Raw genomic sequence first — 26,549 nt, forward strand, 5'->3', positions numbered from 1 at the left:
GCTGGGTTCCGTCGGGGCGTGCTCGTGTGTGTACGTATGCGCCCGGAGCACTGGTGGCGCGTGATTTTCCGGTGGGCTCACGCTGCTTCGCTCGTACGCGCGCGCGCGCGTCGGCCTCTATACCTGCCTACGCGCGCGCCCGGCTGGACGATCGGACTGTAGCGCGACTGCGACGGCGAGGGGCGCGCGCGCAGGCGATGTGTTATTAATTAGTTGGCGCAGGGGAGGGAGGACCAGCAGAACAGGCTGGAGCTGTCGCGGCCGGGGAGAGCAGAGGAGAAGCACGTGCGCGCGCGGCCGTGACGAGGTGCCTGTTGGAACCTAATTTGATCGCTCAAAACTCACACTCGCTCCAATTCAGACTCTAGCGCCCGATTGTGCCTGTTGGAACCTAATTTGACCGGTCAAACTCACACTCGCTCGGATTCAGACTCTAGCGCCCGATTGAAGTCCTTCTGAAACTTTTCAGACAATGAACAGTAACTGAATGTTCAGAATTCTGAACTTCAGTGAGGCAGTGGATTTGGTGCCGCAAAACGCTGCGACTTTTTCCATTGATCTTGTAGCTATTTTAAAGGAATTCCCATTACAGATTCTTTAGCGATGTAAAGCCATCAGGCAGTAGACCGGCAAGGGAACGGCTGTCTCGGTATTCGTATAGGAGGGATAATGGACCACTACTACCGAGCAAATCGCGGCAAGAAAGGGAGATCATGTGCCATCCCACACAGCCTCTATTCCTAACTTGCCGCCACTGCTAGTGCAGAAGAGATTACGTCGCATTCTGGAAAGAGTTGGAAATGGAAGATGGATGATCCTCTTGACATTGTAAATGCCGCAATTGATCAGCACACTAAGATGTTTAAGCAAATGAAAGGTGTACCAGGTGTGTACGCTCAGCTCTTCCATATGTATTATACGAGTGGTCACTTGAGCATTGTATTGTGTATCCTACTGCCCAATCAAAAACTCCAGGGCAGATTGGACCATGGTCATTCCAAATGCCTGTAAATTTTCCTTGCCGGAACTGGAATCATCTTAAACAAAGTTTCCATCCATATTAATCCTGGTAAAAATGCTCACAGCTCACTTAAGAGATTGTATGAACCATCAAATGTGCAGTCTTCTTTTATTTATTTTTTAGCCTGACTATGCTTATGTTTTTCATCAAGCAACCTAGACATTGCTATTTCTGACATAGATATTTTTCAGTTCCAGAATTTTTTGCATTATCAAGCAACCTCACTACAGTCTTTATTGGCTAAGAATACCGCTTCTTGCATTTTTCAGGAGTAAAGCCAGAAAAACTAGAAGAGGGTCTATCACCTAGACATTGTGCATTATCTCTTGTTGGTGAACCAATAATGTACCCTGAGATAAATGCTCTGGTTGATGAGCTACACCGCAGACACATATCTACATTTCTGGTTACAAATGCTCAATTTCCTGAAAAGATTAAGACGTTGAAACCAATTACTCAGGTCATATTCTCAATAGATTCTAACTAAGTCCCAGATCTTTGTATTTGAATGCTCAATGAAACAAATTCTAAAGAATACTAACAAGATCAATATGTTTGCAGCTATATGTCAGTGTGGATGCAGCTACAAAGGAAAGTTTGAAGGCTGTTGACAGGCCACTGTTTTCAGACTTCTGGGAGCGTTTCCTGGTAAAGATGTAGAAAATTTCCAGATGCGCATCATGAATGTAAGGTCTACACTAACTGTTTTACTTTGTGTCATGCACTGTCGCACCTCACAAGGATTCGCTCAAGTCCCTGAATGAGAAAGATCAACGAACAGTTTACCGACTGACACTGGTTAAAGGCTGGAATGCAGAAGAGATTGATTCATATGCAAAATTGCTAAACCTCGGCCAACCTGATTTCATTGAAATCAAGGGTGTAACAAACTGTGACTCGTAAGTACCTTTTATATTTTTTACTTGCTGATTATGGCTTGGCCTTTTGGTTTGCTAGTGTTCTCATGTTACATATTATGATAATGCATACAGGTCAGCGACTTCAAAGTTGACAATGGAAAATGTACCCTGGCACTCTGATGTAAAAACAATTTCTGAGGTTTTGGCATCAAAAAGCGGCGGTGTGCACGAACTAGCATGTGAGCATGCTCATTCATGCTGTGTCCTACTCGCGAAGGTGGATAAGTTCAAGATAAACGGCAAATGGCATACATGGATAGATTGTGACCGATTCCATGAACTGGTAAGCCTTACTGAATAAATAGTATGTGGCACACCCAAGCAGATAATCCTATCTCTGAATTAACACTAATTCACCAATACAGGTGACATCTGGAAAGCCTTTCAAGAGCCAAGATTACATGGCCATGACGCCTTCATGGGCCATCTATGGTGCCGACGAAGGTGGCTTCGATCCAGATCAATCTCGTTACAAGAAGGAAAGGCGCCATGGAGCTGCAGCCCAGAAAAATTAATCTCCCAGCTATCTAGGTACTAGATCAATCTTCTTGCAAAATTTAAGTGGACAATGGAACTGCTGCTTAGCCTGCTTTCACTAACCTGCTTCCTACATTTTAGAAGGCAAAATTTTGGAGAGCAGGAAATCCGTACCATTTAATTTTTTGTGTTTGTGTACAACATATAATTTTTTTTGTGACGTGGTTTTTGTAAAACAGTAAAATTTCTGCACTATTGATGAAGGATTTTGTTCTGCCTGGTCATTGTGACATGATCAGCATCGTAGACCTTGCCGCATCAAGTCGCGGAAGCATACCCAGATAAATACGATATTACCATGTCGTGATATGTTGCAAAGTCGGAAATCATCTTAATCCTGCCCTTTAGAACACTTCAGCATCGTTTGTTATTAGAAAACTTCAGCATCGTCTTTTCTCTCCAGATTTTGTTATCTGTCAGGTTGTCAGCAATTTGGTTGTGCCGTTTAGTAATGGAAGTGATGTTTCCTATGAAAAAAAGGCGGGAAGCAAGTCTCTAAACTCCGGGGTCTACGTGGGAGCAGAGCAATCAGAAACTGTAAAATGCTGCTGAGAATCCATTTTGCTTTGCTACATACTGTTACTCCCTCGGATGGCAATTGTACTCGATTAACCGTCTACCCGCGGTAAATACCTTGCTGCGCTAGATCCGGTCTAGGGCAGTGCAGATCGGATGGGGGCTAGGGTGAATCAGACGACGGCCGCAACAAACTGAGTCAATAAAATAGTGATCATTTGAGTCAATGACTGCAAATCAAAGTGGTAAATAAGCGAAGCCACTTCTTAGCAGTGGCAAAAAATCAATTGGTTCTTGTTTTTTGTACGGGTGGCTATTCAATTTGATGGGCTGCTTTTGTCTGCCCCTACGAGCCTAACCACCCCTATCTTTGGAGCCAATCCAACTCATTGGAGAAGAAGGTAGTGAAGGTAGCAGTGCCAGAGGGGAGGAAGACGGTACAGGAGGACAACTGGTTTGATGCCGCCGAGTTTTTGACGGAGTAGTATAATGTAGCAAACACGGGAACTACATAGTGCTAAAACAGCAATCTAGGGGAGTAGAGTGGTATGTTTGCAAACTGGTTTAGAAATAGCTTAAGGTAGTTTTTGAAATATACCAATACACTTTCGGTATTTGGAAAGATGCTATTATGAGTCTTCTGAAATTGGATTCATATAATTACGAATCACTTAAAATTGGATCATACAATTATGAATATTTTGTAATTGGATCCATATCATTACAAATCTCCTGAAATTGGATCCATACCATTACAAATCTCCTAAAATTGGAGACTAAGTTAATGGCATGGATCTAATTTCAGGAGATTTCTAATGGCATCTTTCCAGATCCCGAAAGTATAGTGGCATATTTGAAAACTTGATATTTATAATAGCATAAATCTAAAAAACCTTTTTTATTGGGTTAATTAGATCCGTGCCATTATAAATTTGTAGGAATCGAAAAGTGCCATTATAAATTGACTTTAACCATGCCATTACAAATCTGGTTCCACCACACCAATACTATTTTGTATGTATGGATACATTTTGACGCCTTCCTATTTTCGTATGGTCCTAAATGCCCTCGATCCGAGCTGACTCATCTCACTCTTCTTCCCATTCTTCTCCTGCAACGAAGAAGAGCTTGAGCTAGGGGCTCCAGAGCTCCACAACAATAGCTCCCCCCTCCCTGGACAGGGTGGAGAGTGGGGACACGACATCCCTGTCGATAGCAAGTGTGGATGCGAATTGCGTTTGGAAGTTGCACGTCCAAAGCAGCGTAGCCGCGCGGGGGAGGACCCAGAGGCGAGGGGGGCGAACCCGCAGCGGAGCATGTGCTTCTGCGACGAGACGATGCCAAGGACTGCGTAGGCGCTCGTGAGGTGGGAGTGGGCCAGCGGCTTGAGTCGTGATGGCGTGACGGGAGCGATGAGAGGAGGGGGAGCGCATGCTCAAGGTGCACCTTGGTAGCGGTGGCGGTGCCGGCGCGTGGGCATCGGTGAGCGAGAGGAGAGCGACGGCGTGGGGAGGGTGCAACACGGACCCAAGGAAGGAGGAGGCAACCGAGAAGTCATGCCGGCACTCGACCTCCTCCGCCAATGCGAGGAGCCCGTCCATCGCTATCGACACACTTGCTCATGAGCGCAGGTGAAGGCTAGGGAGAAGAGTGAGATGATTCAGTTTGGACCGGGGACATTTAGGACCATACGGAAATATGGGGGCATCAAAACATGTTCCAGGCGTACAAAAATGACATTGATGTGGTAAAACTATATTTATAATGTCATAATTACAAATAAACCAATTTATGGTATTTTTTATTCCTACAAATTATAATGATATGGATCTAATTGTTAAGCGAACTCTATTTGGAGTCTTCACCTGGATTGACTAGCGCTAGGATAGAGATAGGTTGTTGCTGCACGTCAACTCATGTAATCACTATATATATGTGTACATTGTATCAATGCAAATCAGCGAGTTCAATCGCACACTCTTTCATGGTGTTAGAGCGGATTCAATTCGCCATTGATAGCCTACTCACACTTGCATCTTCCGCTGCCTCCTATGTTGCCATGGCCACACATTCGACAGCATCTTCTTCCCCTCCCTCCTCCCCTGGGCACACTGACAACAGACCTCATCCACATGTTCTCCCTTAGCCTATCCCTGCTTCTACGATTCAAATGGTGAACATACGTTCCCATGTCCTGATCACCCTTGATTTGTCCGAATCCAACTACAATCGGTGGCGCCTTTTCTTTGATACCGTGTTCAACAAATTCTCTCTCGGTGCTCATGTCCACACCGTGCCCCTTCAATCGCCCACTGGTCCTGAGTGGATCATGGTTGATTTTGCACTCGTGAATTCGTTGTACATGACTGTCTCTCGCGAGATTCTCGATCTGGTGATGAAGTCAAATGCCTCTGCCTTCGATGTTTGGCATGCCATCAAAAATATTTTCCTCAACAATCACCTCACTCGGGTTGTTTACCTTGAAGCCGAGTTTCGGAGCATTTGTCAAGGTGATCTTAGTGTTATGCAATAATGTTCGCGCTTCAAGACTCTCGCTGACACCTTACGCGACGTCGGATAGCCAATCCGCAAGGAGAATCAGGTGCTAAACTTGTTGCACGACCTCAACACCAAGTTCAGACATGTGATTCCAATCATCACCTCCAAAGACCCTCTGCCATCTCTTCTCTCGATGCACTCTTCTCTCTTGCTTGAGGAGCTCCAAACTGCCTAGGCCGATAAGCAAAGTGTTACTAAAGCCATGTTTACTGGACGCAACTCCAATCCGGCAACATGTGGTAACTCCTCCTCCTCCAAGAGTTCCAAGAAGAAGAAGAAGAAAGGTCTCTGGTCGTCCTCCACAACTAGGGGCCAACTGACGTAGCCCATCACCTCACCATGGGCGCCCGACATCAACCCCTAGACTGGCATGGTCCACGCTTGGCCATGCCCTGGCGTCCTCCAACCGCTAGCCTTCTTGGACCACATCCCAGTGCTCCTTTGACACACCAAGCTCTCACTGCGTCCACAATTTCATCGTCGGTCACCTCCAGCACTTGGGATCAGTTCGCACTCCTTCATGCTCTGAACAATGCTGGCATCCCTACCACGCTGGCCTCCCTACCACGCTGGCCTCCAGCACCTCTAACTGGTACCTGGACATCGACGCTTCTTCTCATTTGGCCTCCAATCCAGGTATCCTCCATTCTCTCTATTCTTCCAGTCATTTGTCTCCCATCATCGTTGGTAATGGCCAGTCCCTCCCTGTGACCCATACTGGTCAGGCCATGCTTCCTACATCCTCCGATAATTTGGTTCTTCGTAATGTTTATATTCACCTCAATTGATCAAAAACCTCATTTTTGTTTGTGCACTGACTCATGATAACCCTGTCAATGTTGAATTTGACTCTATTGGCTTTTGCATCAAGGATCGACAGACGGGACAGGAGCTCCTCTGATGTAACAGTAGCGGAGATCTTTATCCCCTTCGGGCACCAGCAAAATTTAATCTCTGTGCTATTGCTGCTTCTATTGAGCTCTGGCATCAATGATTGGGCCATCCCGGAAATTCCACCCTCAATAAGACTCCGCGTTCATTTGATTTCTCGTGTAATAAAAAGCTCAACCACACATGCCACGCATGTCAAATTGGCAAGCATGTGAGGCTACCCTTTTCTTCTTCTACCTCTGTAACTTATGTTCCTTTCTAGCTTGTTCATGCTGATATTTGAACCTCTCCAATTCAAAGCAACTAAGGCTACAAATATTATTTAGTCCGTCTCAATGATTTTACTCATTTTGTTTGGACTTTTCCTCTACGTCACAAATCTGAAACTTTGTTTGCATTTCTGCATTTTCATGCTTTTTTTCGCACACAATTCCATCTGCCCCTTCTGTCTCTCCAGATTGATAATGGACGCGAGTTCAATAATCATGCGTTCCAATCCTACCTCTCCACTCATGGTATTTCTCTGCGCCTTTCATGCCCATACACTTCACAACAAAACGGTAAAGTTGAGTGGATCTTGCGTGCTCTCAACGACAGTGTCCGCGCTTTACTATTCCATTCATTTATGCCTTATTCCTTATGGGTCGAGGCTCTAGCCACAACTACCTACCTGATAAATCGACGCCCGTGCCTCGCTACTAGAACACCATACGAGCTCCTCCTCAGCTACCCTCCTTCCTACGACCACTTCAGAGTATTCGGATGCCTCTGTTACCCAAACACCTCATCCACCAGTCCTCACAAATTAGCTCTACGGTCTGCCGCTTATGTTTTTTTGGGATATCCTATCGATCATCACGGGTATCGTTGTTATAATCTCGAGACTCGACGTGTCATCACCTCCCGCCTTGTTTTATTCTTTGAATCTGTCTTTCCTTTTCAGCGCACTCGTTGTAACCACCATCCGAGCTTCCTGCTTCCATGCCACCTCTCCCTGATGATCCGTTGTAGATTGTTCCCATCCTCGCACCATCGGTTGGTCATTCTGATTTATTCCCCAGCCATCAATCACGCATGCCCCCAATCCCTCTGACTCGAATCTTGCCTCGGCAACGAGCATGCTCCTTCCCGTCCGGCAACATGCCTCGCCATCACCTGTTGTTGCTGTATCGGGGGCTTTAGCTGGTTTCTCCTCCCTATATCATGCTACTGCATTAGGGGTCTCTTCTCTACCAACCTAAGCAGATCCTCTGGCCCTTCTTGCTCCTGCTCATCATATGGTGATTCGTGCACGCGCAGGCATCCTCAAACCCAATCCCAAATATGCCCATTTTTCCTCCACTATTGTAGCCATCTCTCCCCTTCATTCTTCTGTGAAGTCTGCACTCAAGGATCCGCATTGGCATGACTCTATGAAGGCTGAGTTCGATGCTCTACAATCCAACCAAGCATGGACCCTTGTTCCACCTCCTCCAGGAGCAAACATCGTTTCTAGAAAATGGGTTTACCATCACAAGTTTCATCCTGACGAAACTCTCGCCAGGTATAAAGCTTGATGGATTGTCAGAGGTTTTTCCTCGGTGTCGATTTCGATGCCACCTTTAGCCCCGTTGTAAAACCAGCCACAATTTGCATTGTTCCTTCCATCATTACCTCCAAGAACTGGCCTTGTCATCAACTAGACGTCTCTAACGCTTTCCTCCATGACAATCTGACTGAACAAGTCTATTGTTGACAACCTGCTGGATTCATCGATCCTACACGGCCTGATGACGTCTGTCTTCTCTCCCGTTCCCTATACGACCTCAAACAAGCTCTAAGAGCTTGGTAGACGGGATTCACTTCTTTTGTACCTTCAATTGGCTTCACCAAGGCTTGTTCAGACCCCTCTCTCTTCTTTTTTCACCGAGGGCCTGACACTGCCGTTCTACTGCTATATGTAGACGACATGATTTTGATTGTTTCATCTTAGACTCTTCTCAATCATGTCATCAACAAATTGCGGAGTGCATTTGCTATCAAGGATTTAGGTCCTCTTCACTATTTTCTCAGCATACACGTGACGTGGTCATCTTCTGGTTTCGTTTTGTGTCAAGCCAAATACGCTGAAGAAATTTTGGATCACACCGGTATGACCAATTACCGACCTATATCTACTCCTTTTGACACCAACTACAAACTATCCGCTTCTGCTGGTTCACCTTACCATGATCTCAGTTCATACCGAAGCCTAGTCGGCGCCTTGCAGTATCTCACGATGACACGTCTTGACATCGCATATGTTGTACAGTAAGCTTGCCTGTTTATGCAGGAACCACATGATGTTCACATGTCCCTCATCAAACGAATACTTCGCTACATTCGTGGAACAATTTCCTTTGGACTCACCATATCCAGTACCACCCTGACGAAGATCACAACATGCTCGGACGTTGACTGGGTTGGCTGCCCGGACACACGATGATCAACATCTGGGTATTGTGTTTTCTTCGGTAGCTCAATGGTTTCATGGTCGTCCAAACGGTAAACTGTGGTTTCTTGATCTAGCGCGGAATCTGAATATCGTGCTATCGTGAACGCGGTTTCAAAGTGTGTTTGGCTACGACAATTGCTTGGTGAACTGCATGTGCCAATTGCCAAAGCTACTGTTGTTTATTGTGACAATATTTATCGGTGTACATAGCCTCCGATCCGGTTCATCACAAATGCACAAAACACATTGAATTGGATATTCACTTCATTCGTGAAAATGTGGCCCTCGACGATTTCAAGGTTCTTCATATGCCCACAAGTCAGCAACTTGCAAATATCATGACCAAGGGTTTGTCTTCCTCGGTGTTCTAGGAACTAGATCTAGCCTCTACATCACCAGTAGCGACATTGAACCTGCAAGGGGTGTTAAGCACGGGAGTCTTTACCGTTAGACCACAACTGCACTGACCGTTTCTTCAGAATCGCTACTGCTTCTCTGAATTGACTAGCGCTAGGATAGAGATAGGTTGTTGCTGCACGTCGGCTCATATAATCATACACATTGTATCATGCAAATCAATAAGTTCAATGGCACACTCTTTCACTAATTAACCTAATTTTATTTGTGTGTCTGCTCTGCCTTTCGAGCTAGGGCCAGTGAACCAGACCAAGGGATCCAAGGACAGGGGAGGTACCAGCGCGAGTCACAGGAGGGACTTGGCGACGCGGGCGCATCACGGCAACGGCGTCCTCCCCAACGCCGCTTCCACCGACGTCCTCGATCCCCGCCATCGTCCCAACCTCCTCGCGCCCGCCGTCCCCCCACTGCCACGACGTCATCCTCGTCGCCGCAAGGACGCTATTGAGGACCCGTCCTGCCTCCGTGCGCCAGCTTTCTCAAAGATCCGAGGTAAGTAGGCTGTTTCTTGGCTCTCTAGATTGGTCTCGGGTATCAACTCCTAGTTGTGCAGCAGTATTTGGAGGATCGTGCTAGTTGTCTTGACAAAGTGATTGGCGATTGCTCTATGGCGGCGGTATCTGATTCTTCTTGGTCCTCTAGATACAAAGATTATTCGCAAGGCTCAACCGCTAAATTGATCTGAACAATGCCCGGCTGGTTATGCTTCAGTTCCGCCTTCAATTTCTTGTTGTAGATCGATTGATTTCATGTTCAGGTTGTGCTAATGTTTCTGTTTAGTGACCTCGTACTGCATTGTGCCCTTTGTTAGAAAACTACTACATCAGTTACCATTCATCTCAAAAGAAATGGGTAAATGATAAAATCTCTACTTGCGGTTAGATCCAGAACAATCTTTACTCAACTGCCCTATGCAACAAATTGCACAATGGAAATAGAGTATATAGGTGTACTATGCACTTTCCAGCACCGGCTGGTTATCTTCAGTTCAGCCTTCAATTTCTTGTTATATATCGATTGCTTTTCTGTTTAAGTGACCTCATACTGCCTTGTGCCCTTTGTTAGAAAACTATTACATCAGTTACCATTGTGCTTGTTCTTAAACAACAAGTACATGCATTCATCTCAAAAGAAATGGGTAAATGATAGAATCTCTAATTGTGGTGGTATGACTAGGGATGAGGTGTACTCGCCCTCTTGATCAGAGGCTCTGAGCAGCTATTAGATGGAACTAAACTTCATTCATTGCTTAACTGTTCTACATCACCATCCTTTAAATAGATCCCAAGCTAACAGATAATCTTATCTCTAATCTAAAATCCTATCTCCAACTAATGAATCCAACCAAATTAACTTAAACTAACAAACTCTATCTCTATCTATTTTATTTTCCTTCTGCCGAAGTATCTGCTGCGCCTTCCTACTGCGCTGATACTGCTCATTGCTGCCGCCTGTATTGTCGTTCGACAAAAGCATCTATAACATATCTGCCCTCCTGGCGAAACAACTCGGCCTTGAGCTGGAACTCCGGATACTGCTGAGTGAAGCCCTCCAAACTTTCACAGGTTGCATCAGTTGCACTGCGCCCCACCTATTGCACCAATATCTCCCAATTGCCGCGATTGAGCCTAGAGCGAACAATGCGCCGGCTCTGGAAGAACACGTCTGTGCTTAATGTGCGGCAATCGAGCAATGTCATTAGGTGGGTCACCATAGAATTTCTTTAGAAATACCACATGGAAAACATCATGAATCCGGGCTCGCGGAGGTAGAATTAGACGGTAGGCCACAGGACCACTTGTTCAGCAACTTGAAAAGGGCCGTAATACCTGGGAGCTAGTTTCCCGACTGACTTATCTGTGATTGCTGCTGCCATGCAGTGTTGCAGACGCAACCACACCCAATCGCTTACCAAGAACTGCACATTTCGATGACGATCATCATAGGTGAGCTTCATAGCATCATGAGCAAGGAGCAGACGTTCTCTAATCTCCTAAAGGAACATGTCACGGTCCTGGAGCTACTTGTCGACCGCCGCTACTCAAGCCATGTCGGGCTGATAGGCAATGAGCTCAGGCCGTGGCCGGCCATATACCGCTTGAAAGGGAACCCTTAAAGGAACTTTGGAAGGATGTATTGAAGCAATACTCGGCCCATGGTAACCAACAGAGCCAACTACGCGGTCGATCCCCCGCAAGACAGAATATAGACCCCCAAAATCCTATTTGCCACCTTCGATTGTCCGTTTGTTTGGGGATGAAATGTTGAGCTAAGATTGAGCTTAGTCCCGGTAAGCTTGAACAACTCGGTCCAAAAAGAACTTGTGAACACCGGATCGCGATCACTCACAATTGAACACGGGACCCCATGTAGTCTAATAATGTGATCGAAGAATGCTTGAGCCACTGTCATAGCCGTGTAAGGGTGCCCTAGTGCGATGAAATGGGGTATTTAGAAAACCGATCTACTACTGTCAGAACCACAGACTTGCCTGAAACTTTCGGAAATCCTTTGACAAAATCCATTGCAATGTCTACCCGCACTGTGCGAGGTATGTCCAACGGTTGCAGCAGCCCTACCGGATGAAGGTGCTCGGTGTTATTGCGTTGGCAGACAGCGAACCCTTGCACGAAATCGCGGACTAACTTGGTGGCATGCGGGTTGAAGAAAGATGCACGCAGACGATGCAATGTCTTCTGACCCCCTTCATGTCCTATCCCGTGCGCTGCCATCAAAATCTGAGGCCACAATGTCGACGACAATGGCATAAATATGCAACCTTTATGAAGGACAAAGCCATCCACCACGCTCCAAGCACGCCCAGTCGTTCTTGCCGCGATCTCCTCTCTTGGCTAGCACCTCCGGAAGGGAGGATGCCTCCTGTTGCACTTCCTGGAAGAGCGGGAACTCGGGCGTGGACAAGGAACGAATGTGGCATTCTCTTCGTCATGGCGTGAGAGTGCATTGGCTGCCGCATTCTGTCGCCCCAGTCGAAACTTGACCACAAAATCGTAGCCGAAGAGCTTTCTTACCCGCGTATGTTGCGGGATACTCAAAAGGTGTTGATCCAAAATGTACTTCAAGCTGTAATGGCCAGTCCGAACCACGAATGGCCGTGCCCACAGATAAGGACGCTAGTCTCACACTGCCTTGACAAGGCCTATGAGCTCGCGCTCGTATGTAGCCAATTTGGCATGGTGAGGAGCTACGACACGGCTGAAGAATGCAATCGACCCGCCTCCTTTGTGCAGCACCGTGCCAAACTCGGAGCCCAAAGCATCACAATCCATGACAAATCCAGCAATTGCAATACCGATCCTTCCGTCAGTGCTTGTTTGAGTGTCGTGAAGGCACAGTCAGCGTCTGACGTCCATACAAACGCTTCTTTCTTCAATAGCTGAGTGAGAGGCCAGGCCACCGTGCCATAGTCCTTGATGAACTTGCAGTAGTACCCAGTGAGCCCGAGGAAACCTCTCAGCGCACACTCTGACTCTGGCGTCGGCCATACCTGAACAACCTCAATCTTTGTTGGGTCCATTGCCACGCCTTGGTTGGAGACGATATGTTCCAGATAGACCACCCTCTGTGCTCCGAATAGGCACTTGGACTTCTTAATGGCAAGTTGGTATTCTCTCATTAGAAGAAAGACTGCCCAGACATGCTGCAAATGCTCCGACCAAGATGTACTATACATGAGAATTTCATCGAAGAACACTAGCACAAACCAACGAATGAAAGCTTTTAGAACATCATTCATGAGTGCTTGGAATGTGGAGGGAGCATTTGTAAGGTAGAACGAAATGACCAAGAATTCATAATGCCCATGGTGCGTGCGAAATGCCGTCTTCTCAGTATCCCTAGAATGCATTAAGACCTGGTGATAGCCGCTACGAAGATCAAGTTTAGTAAAAAAACCAAGCACCTTTCAATTCGTCGAGAAGCTCGTCGATGATCGGGATTGGGAATTTGTCTTTCACTGTTTTGGCGTTCAGAGCGCAATAGTCGACACAAAAATGCCACGAGTTGTCTTGCTTGCGCACGAGGAGAACAAGCAACGAGAAGGCCAACATGCTCTCCCTGATAATCTCTTGATGCAACATCTCCGCACATTGGCCCTCTATCTCATCTTTCAATAGTTGTGGGTGTCGGTAAGGGCATACCGCAATGGGGACAGTCCTAGGTAAAAGATGGATGCAGTGGTTGAATCACCGGCGAGGAGGGAGACCCTGTGGGGCTTCAAAATGTTTGCAAATTCAACTAGAAGCAAACTGAGCAGGTCGTCTTCCCGCAGCGTGTGAAGACGAGCCGCCGGTGAAACATCCATGCTTCCAACGAACCCAATGATCATCATGCCAAAAAGACATTTATAAACGCTCAAAATCCCACAAGATTGGTCTCAATGTACGCAGCCACTGCACGCTGAGGACAAGCTCATAACCTTCGAGAGGCAACATATAGGGAGAGACGGTGAAGGACTCGTCGCTGATCTGAATTGGGGCTGCTCGACAAATGCCAATGCAAGGGATACAAACCCTGTTTGGGACGCCGACCTTGAGGCCTGGCTGAGGAATTGATGTCAAGCTGAGGCGTCGTGCCACCTGATCAGCCACAAAGGAGTGGGTGGATCCCGTGTCGACCAAAGCTCGCAAGGTGTGGCCAGCCACTTCCACCGCCAAATGCATCGTTTGGCTAGAGGAAATTCCGGCGATAGCATACATCGGTACGGAGTGGATTCCGAAGGCTAATTGTAAATATGTTCACCTGCTGCAGCTTTGTAATGTCATCGCACCGAGAGAGCAACGTCAAGAATTGCTCCTGATACTCCTTGACGGTGCCCGTGCGACACAGATGCATGAGCTCACCGAACGGATTGCTATGCATCGGCAGACCAAAACAACCATTAACGAAGTCGACAAACTGTGGCCAAGTTGCGACGCCACGGTTGCGATCCAGACGATAGTACCACTGGCTGGCTGATCCCGTCATGTGGAAGGATGCCAACCAAACCTTCTCATCCTCCGGAGTTCACTGTGCTAGAAAGAACTGCTCAATGGTGAATCCACACGATTGGATCATCCTTGCCGTTGTAATTTGGAAACCTGAGTTTATGGATGTGTTTCGTTGGACGGGCGATGTGCATGCCAACATTCCCAATCGGCCTTCGATCGTCGTCATCATGGCCGGGGCTACCAGCGTCGCCCACCATAGAGTCGCCGGCATCATGCACAAGCTGTTTGCTTTGCAGGTGGTTGATAGTGACGTGGAGAGATGAGAACTGGGTTTGGATGTGGGAAATTTCATCGTTGTGGCGATCGACGGCGAGCAAGATCTGATCAAGCTTGGATGAGATGTCGGCCACAGTCGCAGGATGACCCATGTCTGATACCAAAGATGGTATGGCCAGGGATGAGGCGTACTCGCCCTCTTGATCAGAGGCTCTGAGCAGCTATTAGATGGAATTAAATTTCATTCATTGCTTAACTGTTCGGTACATCACCATCCTTTAAATTGATCCCAAGCTAACAGATAATATTATCTCTAATCTAAACCGACTAACAAATCCTATCTCCAACTAATGAATCCAACCAAACTAACTTAAACTAACAAACTCTATCTCTATCTATTTTATTCTCCTTCTGCCAAAGTATCTGCTGCACCTTCCTTCTGTGCTGATGATGCCCGTTGTCGCCTCCTGTATTGTCGTCCGACAAAAGCATCTATAACATGTGGTTAGATTGAGAGCAATCTTTATTCAACTGACCTATGCAACAAATTGCACAATGGAAATAAGAGTATATAGGTGCACTTTCCAGCAATAAATTCTGTTATTTATCATTGAATTTTAAAAAGAATATTGATACATAGTCGAGTTGATCTTTTGCGTATCTTTTGCAGTCGAGTAGCTCTTAGTAGTAGTTCCTGCTTACATAGACTATCAGGTGTGTGGATCACTCCGAGAGATTGTAGGAATATTTTTTTTTGCATCGATTTTGGTTCAGTTTATTTTCTGTACAAGAACCTCTACTTTCTCTGGTTTCGATAATCGAAATGGGGGGGGGGGGGGGGCATCCCCATATCAAAAAAAAAAAATGTAGTTCTTCCGATAGCTTTGTCACTACTTATTCTTGATTAGTATTTATCCCTATGGCAAAAAGAAAATTCTCAGGGAGCACCATTCCATGAGTTCTCCCTGAATCAATTTATCGTTCCATGAACCTGACTCGAGTGCTGATAAGCATGCGCAAAGTCACATTTTCAGTTGATGCTCCAGAGTGAGCTCGATCTATTGATGAAATCACAGACTCCAACAACAATTCACATGCTTAGGTGCCGTTCAACCAAAAGGTGCATCCGATCGCCACTCAAAATGTAGTGCTAGTGCATGCAGAACATCCTTTTTTGTGCACAATATTTGTTTTTAGCATAAACAAGTGGCACGAAGCATTTGAAGAAAGCTTACTGGTTAGCTGATACTTGACTATATCTGCATATTCTATGGTTACGAATTGTACCAGATATGTCTTTTTAATTCCGTCGAAAATTGATTTTACCCTTCAAATTCTTTTTGAAAATTAAACTAAGCATGCTATTCTAAATCGAACTAAAGTCAAACTTTCTAGTGCTTATAAATTATTATGACTTCATCCTTTTCATAGAAAGGAGATAAAACAAGAAATCTTTGCTATTCAATCTTATTAGAATATCACAAAGTTTAAGTGTCAGATTTTTTTCTAGGACTGTTTTATCAATTCATTTTCATTCCATGATCCAGTCTAGATGTATTTGAGCCTTCTTGATACCTATTCCTTAGCCCGTTCTAGGTACAGTTCCCTCTTCCGCTTCGCCTAGAATGGTCAACCTGGCTAGCTTGGATTTCTTCAAGGTTTATACTTTATGCCGGACTTAAATCCAACTAGAGTAACCATGAGGGACTAAATCCACCACTACCAGCATGAACATGGGTAAAATTGAGCTGTTTTGCAACAGTTTGGGTGTTAGGAAAACTAATCAATTGTCCATAGCATTCAGTTATGTTTTGTTTTGTCATCCTACTTTTTTTCTTTTATGGCAGTAAAGCACTACATTTCCCAAATGAAGCACATATTCAAGATTGTTGCAATGCTGGTAGCAATCTCAGCCATCTGGATTGCTCTCCTTGAAACCTCTACTGTTCCTCGAAGTTATACTTGGTTGGTCAGTGTCATCGAATTTCACTTGTTAATTTATTAAAAATAGAGTGCAAGGTGATTAGTAGTTTTTCATGACTTTTGCTGTTGTTGTTTTAGCTTCCGATCTACTTGGTAGTGGCTCTTGGATGCTACGGCCTTTTTATGGTTGGATTTGGACTTATGTTCTTCCCAACTTGTCCTCAAGAAGCTGTACTACTACAACAGGTTAGCTGTTTTACTCCTAGGGACTAAAAAATTTAATCTATGCATGACTATACTGAGGAACCTTGGAAACTCGTTGAGCCCAGTTTGCAATGTCACGTGGATCTTCATACTGATGACAAAAATTCATGCCAACTGATTTTCTCACTTCTTAGAGCTTGACTTACTATGCAGGATATTGTGGAGGCAAAGGAGTTCTTAGCAAAGAAGGGTGTTGATGTGGTTTCTGAGTGAGGTCAATTTCAATGATCAATATTCATGACCGCTTTGAAGGATCACCTTTCTGTTCCTTGGAATAGGTTACTTTTTGGATAGTGTAGCTAGCATTCACTGCGTCGAAAACTATTACTGACACAGTTTTGGTGAGTTGACATGTTACAAAATTCTGCTTTTGTCAAAGATTGGAGATAAGTTGACATGTCAGTGTTTTAACAAGTGCATTGCTTTTCTGGGGATATTTGCTTCCTATATCGATTTCCCATCGCTGGACGTGTATCAATTGTGTTGTGCAATACCAGTATTTCACCTTACGCGTTATGATGTCGCTTGGACCTGCGAGTTCGTTTGAGGATTCAATTTTTGAAATCTTGTGCCGAACTGCCAAAGTTTCCTTCGTTTGATATGACTATGATCCTCTGAAATGGTTTCTGTAACCGATAAATCCAAAACGTCGGCACCATGAACAGCAGTGGCCATATCCTTCATGGAAAGCATGTTGGCATGGACGAAGAATAATGTACATTTCCTCAAATCTTAATGCATCAACTATTTCACTCAAAAGCTGAAACCGACGAGGAAAGGAGAGCAATATATTTACATCCGCAATACCATTGTTACTCTTCGTTTACAAAACAATGAATGAATGAATCAGGATGCACATGTACTCCGTGTTTTATGTACCTTTATTTCTCATATCTGACAATGAAAAGATCTCACTCAAGGTTAGCATGAAAGAACACTGAACTACATTGTTATCTAACCTGAATGGTTTACAAATATCAATCATGGATTGCAGAGACGGTTGTTCTTGCACACTGGCCACAGCTACATGAGCAGGAAAACATTTGTCCCATTCAACTTAGGACAAAGGTTTCCTACCAATAATCTTTACAGGAGCAGAACCCATCTCTGAAATGATGAAACCTCGTCGCATCTCGCACTATGATCTCCCTGTCCACGACCTTGGAGATGAATTTGATCGCAGTGTGGCAGTCATTGCACACCCGCAGGTTCTTCATGATCCGCAGCGTCGTCTTCTCAGGCGTGCTGATGAGGCCGAACGCGATGGCAAGCTTCTCGCTGTGGCGGCTCAGTATCTCCTCCTTCAGTTCGTCGTCGACATCATGCAGAACAGAGTTGAGGTTGGGGACGAAGCCGGCCTTCTTGATCTCCTCCCACATTCCCGCGGCCTTCTTGTAGATTGCATCCCTCTGTGGATGAAGTATATCGTCTGCTCCAAAGACGTGGACTTTGTTGTGTATATGAATCCAGCTGAAACCCGTCTCCTTCTTCACTGCTTTGTCCTTCCTCAGCTTCCAGATCCTTGCCGCATCATTCCACCTCCCACAGGCAGAATAGACGTTGGCAATGGCGGAGTAGGCACCGCTATTGCCAGGATCAATTGACAGCAGCTTCTCTGCCGCGAGTTCTGCTACGTCTGCATTTTTGTGCACCCTGCAAGCTGAAAGGAGTGATCCCCAGGCTATTGCATCTGGTTCGACAGGCATCCGTTGGATGAATTCCTGAGCTTCTGTGAGCAGGCCGGCACGGGCAAGGAGGTCGACCATGCATGCGTAATGGCTCATTTCTAGTAGAATGTCATGCTCCTTTTGCATCTGTTCGTAGTACCTCTTTCCTTCATCTACAAAACCGGCATGTGTACACGCAGAAAGCACGCCAACATAAGTTATGCGATCTGGTTTCACACCAACATGAAGCATTTCTTCAAAGAGGCCAACAGCTTCTTCTCCCAAGCCATGCTGTGCCAGCGCCACGATCATCGATGTCCATGTGACCGTCTCCTTGCGCCAGCAAATGTGATCAAACACCCTCCTCGCCCATGGCACACTGCCAGACCTCGCATACATTGTGATGATGGCGTTGCTGACGGAAACAGATTGCTCTTGCAATGATCTGATAGCCTTGCAGTGGATCTGCTTGCCGTAATCAAGACATGCCAGGCTTGCGCAGACACTAAGAACAGCAGCAAGCGTATAGCTGTTTGGTTCTGGGCCACTTTTGATCATTGACCTGAAGAGGTCCATGGCTTCATCATTTTGACCATTCTGCTCATAGCCGACAATCGTTGCAGTCCAGGCAACAACATCTCTGTTATTCATAACATTGAAGATTTCCCTTGCCCGCTTCATGTCCCCGAGCTTGACATAGCCTTCCAGGAGAGCAGTGAAGGAGATCACATTCAGATCGGCCACCACTGCTTGGTCCATGATACTCCGGGCGTTCTCAACACTGCCAGACTTTGCATACATTGAGATGAGAGCATTTGTGACCTGACCACTGTATGGAATCCCAGTTATCAAGATATAGGAGTGCATCTGCTTCCCCATCTTCAGCATACGGAGGTTAGCGCAAGCTGATAGGACACTGGTGATTGTGAATTCATCAGGCTCCATTGAAGAATCGCTAAGCATTCGCGAGAAGAACTTCAATGCCATGGGATCAAGCCCATTCTGGTTGTAGCCTGCAATGATGGCGTTCCATGAAACGATGCTACGTTCTGGCATGTTCTCAAACATGGACACAGCAAGGTCCATCCTCCCCTGGCGCGCGTACAGCGATACCATGGCATTCCAGCTTGACACGCTCCGCACCCGCATCCTTTCAAACACAGCTCTCGCTGTCTCAGCATCTCCACACTTGCCATACATGTTGAGCACCGAGTTGGCGACGGTCACGAAGCCACTCAGCCCGAGCTTGACGACGAAGGAGTGAACCTTCCTCCCAACTCCGCCAGCCTCCGTGGCGGCGCACGAGGAGAGCACGTTCGTGAGCGTGAACTGCGTCGGCGCCAGCCCTTCGCCGACCATGTCCAAGAACGTCCTGACGGCCTCGCCGAAGCGACCGGCGCGGTTGAGCCCGACGACCATGACGGTCCAGGAGACGGCGTCCCGCTCGGGCATTTCGGCGAACACGGTGCTGGCGTCGGCGAGTCGGCCGGACTTGGCGTACAACGACAGGAGCGAGTTCCAGGTAAACACGTTCCGCCGCGCCGCTGGGATCTCGTCGAACAGGCGGCGCGCGTCCCGGAAGGATCCACCCCCGGCGCCAGCGCCGGCGTAGTAGGAGAGGAGGTTGTTGCAGAGGTAGGCGCTGAGTAGGAGGCCGGCCTTGACGGCGTGCGCGTGGACGGCGCGGCCTGCCGACGGGTTCACGGCGGTCTGGCAGAGCTGCAGGATCCGCGCGTAGCGGTCGCTGGCGGCGGTCGCTGCCATCGCCGGCCGCGGCACGGCGGCGGCCACCCCCACCAAGGCGGCATTTTGCATGTCGCCGAAGAGGCAGCTGCTTCGGTGTGGATCCGATTCCGAGCACCAACCTGACGGTCCGAGTCACTTGGGATGATGCACATGGCCGAGTGATCAACACGGGCCGGCCCACTTGACAACCAAAAAAATTCCTTTTTTCTTCTTCTCGTCGACTTCTCTTCTCTTCCATTCTGCTCTCCCAAATCAATTCGCACCGTCGCATCCAAGAAGAGGAGGGGGAGGAAGATGACGGTGGGCATGATCAACGCGAACCCGGTGGTGCACGAGCGGCCGGAGCGCACCGCGCACCCCCACGCCGCCGACACGCTCGACGCACTTGACGTCTTCGGTACGGTCCTCCCCAGCTCCCCTCTCTCTTTTCCTTCCTTCCGTTCTTGCTTAGTTAAGCTTCGCCGGCTGGAGCTGATGGATGGGTGTGCTGCCATGGTGTGTTGTGTCAGATACGGTGCGGGACATCAAGGACCCGGAGCACCCGTACTCGCTGGAGCAGCTGAGCGTGCTCTCGCAGGAGTCCGTCTCCGTCGACGAAAAGCTCGGACGCATCCAGTACGTATACTGTATATTGTGTGCATATCCTCGCACTCCATTGTTAACCCTGTACTCCCGACCGCGTCGTGGAATGAGCTCTCGAATCTTGTGACTAGGGTATGGCATTAAGGGTTGGGGATAAGAGGTCGAGCTTCTTGATGAGACATCTTCATTAGGGGTTGGGGATAAGAGGTCGAGCTTCTTGATGTGACTAGGTTATGGCATTAGGGGTTGGGGATAAGAGGTCGAGCTTCTTGATGTGACTAGGGTATGGCATTAAGGGTTGAGGATAAGAGGTCGAGCTTCTTGATGAGACATCTTCATTAGAGGTTGGGGATAAGAGGTCGAGCTTCTTGATGTGACTAGGGTATGGCATTAGGGGTTGGGGATAAGAGGTCGAGCTTCTTAATGTCTTTGATTCTGTGTGGCGAATGAGACGCCTTCTTGATGTCCTGCGTTGTTGTGCCTCTTAGATTTCTCTGTAATCTAAGAATCCTTGTAGGTTCATGGTTGAATTGTAGGACACATGCACGGTTCACACAATCCGGCTTGCTGGATCTGAAATTGCTTTCTTGACAAGTGAATTAAGACAACATGGAGCCAGATGTAGGCTTTCTCTACTATGTCCTGGTTGATATCGGAGTACGATCTTTCGAGCGGGTTATGTGGGAATTGCCTATACTTGCTAGTGAATCTGTGAGAATGTATCCTGAGCTGATTTGGCTGTTTTTTTTTCTTTTTTGGCACCTTCTGAGTCGGATCCACCTTAGGATATGCACATGCTTTAGCCAGTTGCCCGGATCTTGCCAATCATATCCTTTCATGATACGCGGTTTTTGGGTGTGAGGATGCATGTGCTTTTATGGAAACCTCCTCTGTTACCTTCATCCTGACCTGGAGGAAATATGATATGCTTGATTGTAGAAATAAGGTTAACCTCATCTAGCTTTGCTTTTCGAGCTATTGCTTAAATCTTACAATTTCCTGCAGGATAACCTTCACTCCAACTGTGCAGCACTGTAGTATGGCCACAGTCATTGGTCTGTGCCTCCGACTTAAGTTGATGCAGAACTTCCCTCCGCATTTTAAGGTGCTTACTATGTTTCTACATTTCTGGAGTTCGTATTACAATGATCAGCTGAGATGCATGCCACCAGCCATGTATCCAACACTATAGACCTATGCTTATGTTAGGCGATTACTTCAGTTTGCTTTTGATATTGTGTGCTATGAAATATGAGATAGATGGAATTGCATGATTTGAGCTATCATTTGATACTGTTAATTTCATTTCATTGGTCAAGAACATAACATGTGCATATTTGAAATTCCATTAACGTGATGTGGACCAAGAGTCCAAGAGTACCAAAGAAGCCAAACCCTGCTAGGCTTTAATATAACATTTTTTTTCGAAAATTGAAGCTTTATTGACTCTCATCGTTACATGAAGACGATACAGCTGCATAAGAGTTCATTTCCAGCTTCTGCATAACAAAGATGCACACAGCCCAAAAATAGCCAAAAGGCAACAGTACCACAACTACCACAATAAAATAGTGCCGAACAAGAGGAAAAAGACCAAATGCTAAGTGTAAGTTGAGGAGCGTCTATCTGGAGTCTAGACTGCCATCCAAACCAGGTAAAAAGCTCCCTGGCCACCCGTTCCACTTGCGCACATGTCACTACCGCCAGCTCTCAATGTTCCTGCCACTGCAACATAGACCATGTACGGAGCTAGTGTTTACAAGTATAGATAACTTGCAAAGGAGAAGAAATTTTCTCTTATTAAAGACAATGGCATTTCTGCATAGCCATAGCGACCAACAAAAAGTCGTCGCCGCTAGTACTTCAGCTTTCCATTTTTTACTAAGACCGCAGAGCAAATTTCCAAACATGTTTGGTGTACTACGAGGTGGGTAAAGGTTTGAAACCACTTGGACGATAAACCACGTAGATAAAGCAAAACGGCAGTAAAAAAAGAGGTGCTTAATTGTCTCATTTTTATGACAGAAGCAATACTTCTGACTTCCTTGCCATTGTCTTTTAATTAAATTATATTTGGTTAGTACCACCGTAAGTACCATAAGAAAATTTTAATTTTAATGGGTATTTTTAGTTTCCACAGTTGCATGTTCATTATGGATGCATCGCTATACATTATTGCCTGGTAAAGAGAATTCACAGAGAATTTTACTGACTAGTTCAAATTCCAACGAGGCAGCGAAACTCATATGGCTCTTGTTATAAATTGATGTCGATAAGGCGTGGAAGCAGCTCATTCCACGCTATCAACTTTGTGCCGATTAGATCCCACCGGAATGAGACATTCAGTGGGTAGGATTGTAACACATTTGCAACTGTGTCTTGCTTATTTCGTACAATGTTGTACAAACATGGATATTGGTCTCACAGTGGTGAATTTCCCAACCAAGGATCCTCCCATAACCTGATTTGTGAGCCGTCTTTGATATTGAAGATCCCAAAGCAAAACAAATGTGGCTTCACCTTCATCAATCCAGCCTAGAAATGGGAGTCACCTAGAAGCTCGTATATGGATGCATTTTTTAATATGTTCATAAACCCACCTACCATCAGGACGCCCTAAATCTGTACCTTTGAGCATCAAATTTTTAGGACACCTGTCACTCTTAACAATAAAGACAATTTGTTTTGACCTGACATAGGATGATGGTTTGCAAGATTGGTATTATACGATATTTACACCTTACATTGGCCTTGCCTATCCCATGAAACTCCATTGGCTGATCAGCCTTCGGTACAGTGGTTTTCATGGATCTATGTTTCTTATCTATTTGACAAGCCATTCTTTGGTTACTTGTCTTAAATACATTGTTAATATACGAAGGTAGCTATGTTGCAAGTTGCAACTAAGCTTCAAGTTGTTCTTTTTTATTTTAATCAGATTCTTAGTTGATCCTGTAATCAGATATACTAGATAGCTCTACTACGGATTTATCTTAAGAGTTAAGAGCGTTGGTCATTGCAAAATATTGCAGACTCCACCTTATAATCTTCATGACACTGGTTTACTGGAATGTGTTCTATCACCACTAATTCAACGTAGGACAGGACCCCTTGCACATGATTGTTGCTAATATATGTTGAATCCAGCTATCAAGCATTTCTGTAATCCTTTACTGTTGGACTAATTTGCAGGTTGACATCAAAGTTGCTCCAGGATCTCTTGCTAATGAAGAATCAGGTGTGTGCAACGACAAGTTTCTAACTGATGCATGGAAAAATATTATGTGACTAATATCTATTACTCGAATATTATGTGACTCAGTCACTCTTCGCAAGCCATGAAGCCAACATAATTACGTTCATATAAACATTAGTTTTGTCCATAAATCTGGATCATGCATCAATGCCAACCTGCGCCTTATTTGGTAAACATATTTGAAAGAATAATAAGGGAACCTTTGAAGGTTGACAATACATGCTATGTTGCAGCCTATCAACAGAGATGCCATTCTGTCCAGACTAACATGTAATTAGTAGTTCTTTTTAATTAATGTTTCCTTTTTTTCAATCATCTTTGTTTCCATCAACTGCCCCGTACTTTTTCTTATACTAGCTTATCAAAGTACCAGACTGATTTGTGTTATATTATAGGAGTATCATTTATTTTCATATCTTTCTTTGTTGCCTATACCAGAATATATTGCTGAATATTTTTAAAACATATCACATTCTGTCATAGTAGGCCAACCTTACCAGGCACTTTTCTATCAGCATAATAGCAACAGCATATAATAGAATTGCAGCTGTGGTACTTTAGTATCTGTGATACTAACACGTGATGGGTTTCAAATGGCAGTAAACAAACAACTGAATGACAAGGAGAGAGTTGCAGCAGCATTGGAGAACCCCAACCTACGCCAGTTGGTTGACGAGTGCCTATGCTCCAATGATCATTGATCCATGCTGCGTCGCAACCTGCCTGCTGTACAGTATTAATCATGCATGTTATATTTTGCCCTCTATACTGACATTACGTTGTATATGGCCGTGTATAATCAACTGCCCCGAGCCCTTCTTTTTGCCTTTTAAGATGTATGCAACAGAATGCCACCATAGTTCGTGCGTGCCTGCTTATGTAATATTATTATCCGAAACAAGAGACAGTAGTATGTTGTACAATCCTGATCTACTGGATCTCTGTTGATTATTTGTGCCAGAAATAAAATCTGTTCTCGTTATGTTCAGTTCTGATGTACTGGATCTCTGTCAATTATAGCCGAAGTGGAATCTATTCTTGTTATGGCGTGTCGTGTCTTCCTTTTGATGAACTGCTCCATTATTTGCTATCATCTTTGAGAATACTCACAAGAAGAGGAACCGTGTGATGCTCTCTGTAGCCTCCATGGTAATGTCACTATAAGAAAATTTGTTTTCTGATGTTTGGATTTACCATGCTTACCTCTGTTCCAATATATTGTCTGTCCTGAGTCAAAACATTACTGGAACTCATCGATCAAGAACTTGCTCCATGGACCAATGCGACGACTTGCTGGTCGTCTCTTCCTTGTCAGATGAAAATTTTGCATCACATACACATGTTTTTATTTTGTTTTCTCTGTTGCATGATAGAATCGAGAAACAACTCGTAATTGCGGCAAATAATTGAGGGCTAGAGTAGCCATCATATGTAATGTACCTTTTCCTAACAGATAAGATACATAGTAGCATCTCTTTTTCTGGGAGAAATCTGGTCGAAGGGGAGTACAATTGAGCATGCAATGAAAATGATGTAACAAAGCATGGTGGTAGTGGGTGCATACATTGACTAGAATAATTCAATTATTTTATCCGCCCATGATTCACATCCAAGGTGATCATGTGATTCATGTCTCCAAAGGGATAAAAAGAGAGAATAATCGGTGTATGTTCAACCATATACGTACCTGAGAAGAGAAATTCGATGTTTTTTCTTCTTCACAAAACTGAGAGAAGATATCTTTGCCTCTAATGATTAATGACTTACTCCCTCCATTCAGAAATAATAGACGTATTTTTGTTTGAAAAAGTTAAACTTTATATACTTTGGTTAATATTTAATCAAATTATAAAAATATCTAGTGTATAAAAATTATACAACTAGTTTCACAATTCAAAATAATTTCACACTATATATGTTTTGTACCTATAAATGATATATTTTATGAGAAAATCTTAGTCAAAATTTAATTTCGAAGACCAAACTTAAAAGAAATACGCTTACTATTTCTGAACAGAGAGAGTAAAAATTAAGATCCCAATCCGAACTTTTTTGCACACTAAAAGCAAAAACATCTCCAACATTCATAAAAAAAATAAATATTTCCTATACGTCATTTTGGATAAGACATGATCTTCAATACATAGTTTTGACCATTATTTTTTATTAGAATATATTAAAATCTGTTGAATTTGAGATATTATGAAAATATTTTTCAACACAAATTTACACATATGATTTAAAAACTTTCAAATTAAATATTTTAAAAGCTATTATTAATCAAAATTTTAAAATTTTGATCCAATTTTTTCGAAACGACGTTCGTGTATCACCGGATGAGTACCGCTCTATGCCTCTATCCCTGGTTGCGTCACGTGGCGAATGAATCCAAGCAGGCAAACCTTGTAGACGTGAGCACCGGGAGAGAGAGAGAGAAAAAGAAAACCTCAAATAAATCCCTGCCTCGATTAATTAAAAGGGATCTTGGCCGGATGGTGAACGAGATATTTTCGAGGATGGAGACGGTGAGTTGAAGCGTTGAACCAGGAGCT

At 45.0% G+C, this 26,549-nt stretch overlaps 4 protein-coding genes across 5 annotated transcripts; 3 read left to right on the forward strand and 1 right to left on the reverse strand.

Annotated features, from left to right (window-relative positions):
- The first annotated feature begins 761 nt into the window (after positions 1 to 761).
- On the forward strand, positions 762 to 2,486 carry LOC133914109 (S-adenosyl-L-methionine-dependent tRNA 4-demethylwyosine synthase). The gene is made up of 6 exons (XM_062357262.1): positions 762 to 886; positions 1,291 to 1,481; positions 1,583 to 1,669; positions 1,763 to 1,920; positions 2,014 to 2,224; positions 2,307 to 2,486. The coding sequence occupies exons 1-6, from the start codon at positions 808 to 810 to the stop codon at positions 2,454 to 2,456; spliced, it is 876 nt and encodes a 291-aa protein (XP_062213246.1). The 5' UTR covers positions 762 to 807; the 3' UTR covers positions 2,457 to 2,486.
- Positions 2,487 to 9,547: 7,061 nt separating this feature from the next.
- On the forward strand, positions 9,548 to 17,208 carry LOC133915365 (dolichol-phosphate mannose synthase subunit 3-like). 2 transcript variants are annotated; one of them, XM_062358503.1, is made up of 4 exons: positions 9,548 to 9,826; positions 16,407 to 16,528; positions 16,621 to 16,728; positions 16,900 to 17,208. In XM_062358503.1, exons 2-4 carry the CDS (start codon positions 16,427 to 16,429, stop codon positions 16,957 to 16,959), a joined length of 270 nt encoding a protein of 89 aa, XP_062214487.1. In that variant the 5' UTR covers positions 9,548 to 9,826; positions 16,407 to 16,426; the 3' UTR covers positions 16,960 to 17,208. The 2 variants fall into 2 exon arrangements, with proteins under 2 accessions (XP_062214487.1, XP_062214486.1); XM_062358502.1 differs by having other exon boundaries at positions 9,694 to 9,826; positions 16,412 to 16,528.
- Positions 17,209 to 17,507: 299 nt separating this feature from the next.
- On the reverse strand, positions 17,508 to 20,289 carry LOC133915366 (pentatricopeptide repeat-containing protein At2g22070-like). Its single transcript, XM_062358504.1, has one exon. It carries the CDS (start codon positions 20,226 to 20,228, stop codon positions 17,820 to 17,822), a length of 2,409 nt encoding a protein of 802 aa, XP_062214488.1. The 5' UTR covers positions 20,229 to 20,289; the 3' UTR covers positions 17,508 to 17,819.
- Positions 20,290 to 20,416: 127 nt separating this feature from the next.
- Positions 20,417 to 24,985, forward strand: LOC133915367 (protein AE7-like 1). Its single transcript, XM_062358505.1, has 5 exons — positions 20,417 to 20,556; positions 20,669 to 20,774; positions 21,747 to 21,846; positions 23,934 to 23,979; positions 24,598 to 24,985. The coding sequence occupies exons 1-5, from the start codon at positions 20,454 to 20,456 to the stop codon at positions 24,696 to 24,698; spliced, it is 456 nt and encodes a 151-aa protein (XP_062214489.1). The 5' UTR covers positions 20,417 to 20,453; the 3' UTR covers positions 24,699 to 24,985.
- Positions 24,986 to 26,549: the final 1,564 nt, after the last annotated feature.

The sequence above is a fragment of the Phragmites australis genome, chromosome 4, assembly GCF_958298935.1.
Source record: "Phragmites australis chromosome 4, lpPhrAust1.1, whole genome shotgun sequence".
NCBI lineage: Eukaryota > Viridiplantae > Streptophyta > Magnoliopsida > Poales > Poaceae > Phragmites > Phragmites australis.